Source organism: Xyrauchen texanus, chromosome 39 (assembly GCF_025860055.1).
Source record: "Xyrauchen texanus isolate HMW12.3.18 chromosome 39, RBS_HiC_50CHRs, whole genome shotgun sequence".
Classification (NCBI taxonomy): domain Eukaryota; kingdom Metazoa; phylum Chordata; class Actinopteri; order Cypriniformes; family Catostomidae; genus Xyrauchen; species Xyrauchen texanus.
In genome coordinates this window covers 22,528,794-22,537,355 of record NC_068314.1, presented here as the reverse complement: position 1 = coordinate 22,537,355, position 8,562 = coordinate 22,528,794, and the positions used below count along the sequence as shown (strand labels likewise).

Here is an 8,562-nt window from a genome sequence, read left to right as displayed (position 1 = left end):
ATATACACGTATGGGTGTTTTTCAATAGGGTTGTTTCAATTCGGTGGCATTGTATCATAATAAATGTATGTGTCAAATAGTAAGGAAACATGTTTAATGGTATCTGCCATGCATATGTTTCCAAAAGTGGCCATGTTGCATATGTTAATAATGTTCAGGCTGAGGCACTTTTGACCATTAAATTTAAAAAATTTTATTGGGGTGATTGTTCATTCTAACTTGTCAATGTAATTTGACCTGTGTCTTTGAATGTGTTAAATGGTGTGTCAATATGATGCTTTTGAAATAAAAAAAAAGGGAATGGGAAAATGTGTATGCAGTTTATTTTTCTGTTTAGTTTAATCCAGTTATAGTTTAAGTACACACATGTGCTAATTGATGAAATACAAAAAGGGCTTCATTCATGAAACAAGCAGATTTGTGTAAATCGTTCGTAAAACCATTTTTACGTAAATGGTCGCATATATGCAATGATTTACCTAAAAATCGTTTACGAGTCATTTTGAGTTATATGCAACCAAGTAACAAGGAAAGCATTACAATGATTAAATCAGCCAACGGTTCTCACAAAAATCTTGACAACGTCTTGGGAGTAGAAACTTAATCCAATCACTGGAATGCTGAGACTTTCTTTTTTTCTTTTAGTGAATAAAACGCTTTTGAGGTCAAATGACTTAAAATGATGGAGAAGGCCAAATGTTCACAATATTTAATTTTATGAGGTCAACAGGGAACTTCTAATTTTCAAAAAGCATCGCATAAATAGCTGAATATTCTGTCAATATTTTAATATTTCCCGGGAAATTCTTTCCGCCAAAATATCAACAAAGAACTACCCGCCTTTACAGTCAAGCAGATGGGGGAAGGGTCTAAGAACCTTATTGGTTGCTACACGGCAGAGGAACTTCCACAGCCAATGAAATGCGTTGACGCGGGGCCATACGTCACAGGCCAGAGCGTCAGCTGTTTAGAAGAGGAGTTCAGCAAAGTTTTGGCGCTAGTTTGACGGCGAATCAGTCGGAAGAGAAGGTGCTGTGAAACCTGCTGCATGTGCTTGCATCGATTTTCATGAAGAAATAAACACCAACTTAACTAATACGGTAAGACATCAAATATGCTAATAGTATTTTTATTTGTAGGAGGTTGTCGAGCTGTATCATTATAGAAGATTGCTTTTATTTAGTGTTGTTCAAAGCTTGGCGCCAAATGACCCGCACCAGCAACTGCGAGACCCACTTTTAGTATACACTATTAATGTACAATATTTCTTTGATCTGGTTTGTTGCTGGAGACTTAACAGATCAGCACGTGTGCGTTTAAATATGTTTATTTTCTTAATATTGATATCTTTAGCGAAATAGTACTGACAGGAAGTAGTCCATTACTGTGTTCTACCCAATTCAGCCATGATTAGGTAGATAAGAGGGGGAAAATTAACTTTTTGTCTTTCATCTGTTTGACAAAGTTTGAAATTAAATCTTCAGACTTTTATTTTGTATACTATCCTACTAAAAAGCCAACAGGTTTTCGGTTTATATGGCTCTGTCGATAATTCGCACCCCGATGCCAATTCTTGGGGGTGAAGACACAGACATGCTAAATTACGGATGGTTTTTCTCCGATACCTCCACAAACTACAGTCCTGCTGATTAAATAACCTATGAGTAGATCGCGTGCATTCAGAATTGCAAACCGGTTGAGGTTGACTTCATTAACAGGGGGGGATGTGCATGTAACACTGTTGATTATCATGGGCTTCCTGTATTACAGCAGCCTTTATTTATTTATTGGAAATAAGAAATCAATATACAACCAAAGGGCATTACTATCAATAATGAAAGACACTGAACGATACAATAGTGAAACAGATAATGCAATACATTAAAAACTTTTGCTTAAGACAAAGTGCAACAGTAAACAGCATCTCCACTGCTTTTACAAACACATTTTTTTTAGAATAAATAAAAACTATTGCTGTCCTATATGCTAAACCATGACTTTGTTTTTCTTTTCAGACCTGCTGCCTGGTTTTAAAGTAAAAATGCCCAGCACTCGCTCACAGAATCAGCCCACCCTCCAATTCCCTAGGCGCAAATCGTCCAGGTTGATTTCTCGACCTAAAAGCTCTGCAGAGAAAACATTGGACACCCAGGCCACCCCCCTCTCCCCAAGAAAGACTAATGTGGTGGATGCACGAAGCGTCTGTCTGTCTCCTAATAACTCTGTGTTGAAAAACACTTCGCTGTCTGAGAGACTGCCTCTGAGCCCCCGCAAACGCACAGGTGAGTAATCTAGCACATTTGAGACAATCACCTCGCTGCTTGCTTAAGATATTAAGTTGTGGGTTGCAGTCTTTATAGTAAAGTGGTTCATGTCTTTACTAGTTAAGCTTGTACGACCAATAACTATTCCACATTCAGAGCATCCAATTATAAATATCCAGATCCCAGGTGTGTAATTCTATGTCTCCTGTTTGTGTTTCAGGTGATGAGAATGGATGTAACCTCCCGATCTCTTTGCTCGGCTCTCCGCCTAAACAGAGCTGTCCCCCTCTCTGCTCCCCTCGTAAACTTTCCTTCAGTGAGAACACGCCAGTCTTCTCCCCTCCGCGTCCCACTCATCCACCGAAAGTTCCCCTGTCTCCTATCTCCCGTCCATTGCCCAAACAGCCTCAGGAGACCACCAGCCCACTCGCCCAGGCAGAGGGGAAGACCCCCGTTGCTCGGCTCTTTCCTTTAAAAAGTAGGTTTTGTTCAATGTCCTTTTTGCGAGCTTTCTTATAATGTTAATTTTGTGATATGTTGTACATGCTATTTGATATTACAGTGCCAATGATATCGGCACCCTTATTAAATATGAGCAAAGGCGGCTGTGAATAAAATCTCCATTGTTTATTCTTTTGATCTTGCATTCAAAAAAAATCACAAATCTAACCTTTAATTGAAGAAAAAACAATTGAAATGGGAAATATTATTAAATAAATCTTTTTCTCAAATGCATTTGCCATAATTATTGGCAACCTTGTATTCAATACTTTTTGCAGCCTCCCTTTGCCACGATAACAGCTCTTGAGTCTTCTCTTATAATGCCTAATTAGGTTGGAGAACACTTGGCAAGGGATCTGAGACTATTCCTCCATACAGAATATACAAAATATTTATTTAATAAAGGGATACATCCCCTCTTCAATTGTTATACTTCATTTAAAGGTTCACATTTTTTTTTTTTAATGAAAGATCAAAAGGATAAACAATGCAGATTATTTTTATTTTTTTCACGGTCTCATATTTACCAAGGGTGCCAATATTTTTGGTCACAGTATATAAAATATTTGTACTTTCAGAAGGTGTTGAATCTAAATCTTTGGCATGCTTTTTCTCCTGAAGAGTTGGGCTATCAGAATATAAAGCAGGCTCTTCACACCGCAGTGCCGGAGCGTCTTCTGTCTCGTGAGGCTGAGAGGGCTACCATTGTCTCCTTCCTGGAGAACCACGTGGTGGCAGCAAAACCCTCCAGCCTCTACATCTCTGGAGCGCCTGGCACAGGGAAGACGGCCTGTCTGAACTGTGTTCTCCAGGAGCAAGAGGTGAGTTCAACTTCAAATCGAAAAGCACTAGCATTTAAATACACCTGCATTTTTAATAGTGTAGTATTCTGAGTATATGGAATATAAACTCATACTTTGAGAATGGGAATGAAATTGTAGCTAGAAACAACTCTGCAAGTGTGTTGCCTTTTAAGAACAATATAATGTTGTTAGCATTAGAATTTTAGCTTTTTCATTAGGGATGGGCAGTAGAGTAATGTTGAAGTCAAGCACTCTAACCAACTAGTACCATCTCGAAAACGAGATGGTACATCTCAAGGGGCTATCTTTCAAAAAAACAAAAAAAAAAACTAAAGTAATTTATTGCTTTTAAAATTAAAGTTAGACACGAACATGAAATGTATATTTAGTTTTATTCACAAATGTTACCAGGAACAGTTTTTATATAAGCTAATGTTAACCACCTATGCTTTTCTTTTTGGGGAAAAAATAAATAAATGAAAGGTATGCCTTAATAAAAATACGGCAAAAAATAGAAAAGATAAAAATAAAACTGCAAAAACATTTGCGCACTCCTAGAGCTTGCATAGAGTTTATGTGTGAATTAGCCTAATGCTGTCAGTATTATTTTCAGTCTTCATAAAGACTATCACATTTATTTCTAATTTTACATGTTATTCAGTAAAACAATTGGTGAAAATTGGCTTTAGAGATTTAACGTGCATACTGTCTGATAAGCTTCCGAGTTTCTTGTAGCGCTACGTCTATACAAGAACCGAATACCAATACAGTAATGACACAATAAGAGTCAAAATATATTAAGTATTGCCAAACATGATTTCACACTTGGCCAAAGACACCATCATAAATCCTTTTCTCATCCAACTCCTTGATGTGATGTACACACCCATTGACTATCCCAAGGGATGGTTCATCTAAAAATTTAAATTATCTCATAATTTACTCACCCACATGCCATCCCAGATGTGTATGACTTCTGCAGCACACAAATGAAGATTTTTAGAAGAATATTTCAGAGCTGTAGGTCCATACAATGCAAGTAAATGTTTGCCAACATTTTGACTCAAAGTACTAAAGGCATCATAAAGTATCCATATGACTCCAGTGTTTTAATCCATATTTTCACAAGTCCTTTTTTGCTAGAAATTCTTCTCCCTGCCCAGTAAGGGGCTATATGCATGAATAATGTGAATTGCCAAAAACACAAGAAGAATGTGAAGGTTAAAGCAGAGATTGACTGAGCAGGGTGGAAAATTTATAATAAAAAAAGGACTTATTTTAATATTTACCAGTTAATTACCCACAACTATCATATCGCTTCTGAAGACATGGATTTAACCACTAGAGTCTTATGGATTACTTTTATGCTGACTTTTGTGTTTTGTTGTTGGCCCTTAAAATGTTTGGCACCCATTCACTTGTATTGTATGGAACAAAAGAGTTGAGAAATTCTTCTAAAAATCTTTGAGTTCAGAATGAAAGTCTTACACATCTGGGATGGTATATGGGTGCGTAAATGATGAGAATTTTCATTTTTGGGTGAACTATTCCTTTTAATTGTAATTGAGATTTAGTAAGAGATTCAGAGGGAACGTACAGTATAATTCAGCGTGGCTTGCAGCAGATAAACGTGTAAAGGAAAATCAATGTGTGATATTCGAGTAGTGTTTTTAATAGTCAACTAGCTGGTGCAGAACGATTACTCGTGCACATCCCTAATTTTCATGTTTGTACTTGGTAGTATGTAGTGGTCGCTCACAAAGTGAGTTTTTTTTTTTTTTTTTTTTTCCAGGCTCTGTTGAAAGGAGTCCAGACTGTGGTCATCAATTGTATGAATTTGCGTAGCTCTCACGCCATCTTTCCCATGCTGGGGGAGAGACTGGGTGCCCCCAAGGGCCACAGCGAGGCTCGACTGGCAAAACTGCTGATAAAATCAGGGCCTACTGTGTAAGTTAGTTCCTAGATCAATTCATACCGTGACCAAGGTTTGTTTTTGCACTCTGTCTCAAAAGTACAGGCCTTGTGTTCTCATCATGCATGTTCATTATTTGACCTTGTGGTTGATCCTTACTGTGTGTAACAGCCTGTTGGTACTCGATGAGATGGATCAGTTAGACAGCAAGTCTCAGGAGGTTCTCTACACAATCTTTGAGTGGCCTTATCTACCCAACTCTCGTCTCTGTCTCATTGGTAAGCTGGTGATCTGTCTACCTCAAACGTGTTTAAAATAATTTAAAAACTAAACTATTAGCTCAAGACATTAAACACTGAAAGCATGGGAAATGTTCTTATGGTTCTTAATCCTGATCAGTGAACATTTGACTCCTCAGGTATTGCTAATGCACTGGACCTGACAGACCGTATTCTGCCCAGACTGCAGGCAAAACCGCACTGCAGACCCAAACTACTCCACTTTCCCCCCTACAGCCGAGAGGAGCTCAATGCCATAGTCCAAGACCGACTTGCACAAGTACGCCTTTGCTTGTATCCCTTCGCATGCATCACTTATACAGGCACACATTCCAAGATAATAATGCATCGCCGTGTATGTGTTCGTTCAGGTGTCAGGCGAAGGTGTTCTGGATGCGGCAGCTGTTCAGTTCTGTGCAAGGAAAGTCTCGGCAGTGTCGGGAGATGCACGCAAAGCGCTTGACATCTGCAGGTAAAAGAACTAGACTTTAAACTGCAGAACTACCTCTACTAAAGGATTGTGATGTTGAGTTTGAGGTTTTCACGCATGTGTGTACATCCAACAGGAGAGCGGTGGAGATCGTGGAAGCGAGTGACCGGTCAAAAACGGCATCTGAATCTGCAGAAAGTCTTAAAGGTAGAAAAACCTGTACATTTATTTGTCTCTAATTGTATTAGGAGATTGGAAATTAGAGGGTTTCTCTTGATAAGCATAACATGGGATTTGTCTGTAACTTCTTTTTGCAGTGTCACGTGTGAGCGTTCCTCAGGTGGCGCAGGTTTTGTCTGAGGTGTACGGCGACCGCATGTCATCCAGCAATGGAGGGGATGGCGAGAGTTTCCCTCTGCAGCAGAAACTTCTAGTGTGCTGCCTCCTGCTGATAATTCGCAACGGCAAGAGCAAAGAGGTTCAGTTGGGCAAAGTGAGTTCAGAAATGTTCCTTCTGACTTTATAACATGAAAGCCAAAATTAAGTGTAATGACATTAAATGTGTAAGAGTGCATTAACTGTTTTTATCATTGGGATTGATAACCTTTTTTTGATTTTCTTAACTTCAGTTGTGTGAAGTGCACAGTAAGTTGTGTAAACAGAGGCAAGTGGGTGGAGTTGGGCAGACGGAGTGTTTGTCTCTCTGCAGTCTGCTGGAGAGCAGAGGTATCTTCACTCTCAAAAAGGCCAAGGAGGCTCGATTGACTAAAGTAAGAGCCTTTTATGGGCTTTGTAAATAGTTAGTCTGCTTTACCCAGCTTGGGTTGAATACAATACCAGTTAAGTCTTAATTATAATTAAGTAAATTCAAATAAAAGGTCTAAAATCAGTATTTGTTTTCCCCTACCTTTCTAGATCTTCCTGAAGATTGAGGAGCGAGATGTGGAGAATGCTCTTAAAGATCGAACTCTTCTTGGAAGCATATTAGCGGGTGGTCTGCCATGATAAAATGTCTGTCATCCATTGTTCCACCTGACATGTTCTAGGAAAGATTTTACTACTATTTTATGAATTACATTTTTAAGTATCTCAAACTTGTAAATATTTTTTTTGTTTTATTGCTAAGCTATGAGACTGTGTTTGAGAGAGAATTTTATCCAAAAGGGTTGATGTCATTTTATTACATTTGTGGCAAACATTTTGCCAGCCTTTTTTTGGGGGGGGGCTATTTTAATAAAATGCTAAATATGCCTGTGTTCTTGTCTGTCTTTACCACTTCAAAATGGCTATTACTCCCTAAAACTTTTTTTTACCTTTTTAAAGGGATGGTTCAACCAAAAATAGTTACTCACCCTCATGCCATCCCAGACGTGTATGACTTTACATAATCATTCTGCAATCATACAAGTTATGATTTTTAGAAGAATATTTCTGCTGTTTTGGTAAATGGGAGCCAAAATTTAGATGCTCCAAAAAGCACTTTTGCCCATCATAAAAGTAATCTGTATCTTCAGATGATGTGTGGGTGAGAAATGGATCAATATTTATCTTAATGTATTTTATTTATTTTTTTGCTAGAAATTCTTCTAGGCTGGATATGCATGACTAATTTGAACCACCCAATACACAAAATGAATGTGAGAGTTAAGTGGAGATTGACTTGAGCATGAAGAATTTATAGTAAAAAATATCTTAAATATTGATCTTTTCACCCACACCTGTCATATTGTGTCGGAAGACATGGATTAAACCACGAGTCGTATGGAGCTTTAAAATTTTGGCACCCAATCAATTGTATGGACCAAAAGAGCTGAGAAATTATTATAGAAATCTTCATTGGAGTTCAGCATATAAAAAATAAAACGCATATAGGATGGCATGAGGGTGAGTAAATTATGAGAATCAAAATTTTTAGGTTAACTATTCCATTAAAACAATGCCCAAAAATGTTCATGACCATTCTCCACCTTTATGATCCTTGATGGACTTTTTTTTTCTTCTTCTGCTAAAGTACCTGGTATCTTTACAATCAGGTTTCATTTGTTAACATAACAATGAACAATACTTTTAAACTGATTTATTGATCTTTTTTACTGTTAATTAATCAGTTTATTGTTAGTTCATAGTGCTTTAGCTAGTGTTGACGTCCATTTTAAAGTATTAGTAATATGTAATAAATGTTGAAATTAACATCAACCAAGATTAATAAATGCTGTGAAAGTATCGTTCATTGTTATAACTGTTAACAAATGTAGTAAATTGTACCACTTTGTAAAGTGTTACCGTATACTTTCTAGAAAATACCTTTGCATGTGAAATGAGAAAGAACACTGGTTTGCTGCCAGGTTCAGTATGGTTGTTGCTGTCGCATCTT

The 8,562-nt window shown here is 37.7% G+C and overlaps 1 protein-coding gene across 1 annotated transcript; it reads left to right on the top strand.

The window, feature by feature from the left end:
• Nucleotides 1–1,007: 1,007 nt before the first annotated feature.
• On the top strand, nt 1,008–7,407 carry cdc6 (cell division cycle 6 homolog (S. cerevisiae)). Its single transcript, XM_052110956.1, has 12 exons — nt 1,008–1,100; nt 2,016–2,282; nt 2,485–2,742; nt 3,387–3,586; nt 5,361–5,515; nt 5,652–5,758; nt 5,899–6,038; nt 6,130–6,230; nt 6,325–6,395; nt 6,506–6,681; nt 6,818–6,958; nt 7,104–7,407. The coding sequence occupies exons 2-12, from the start codon at nt 2,042–2,044 to the stop codon at nt 7,191–7,193; spliced, it is 1,680 nt and encodes a 559-aa protein (XP_051966916.1). The 5' UTR covers nt 1,008–1,100; nt 2,016–2,041; the 3' UTR covers nt 7,194–7,407.
• Nucleotides 7,408–8,562: the final 1,155 nt, after the last annotated feature.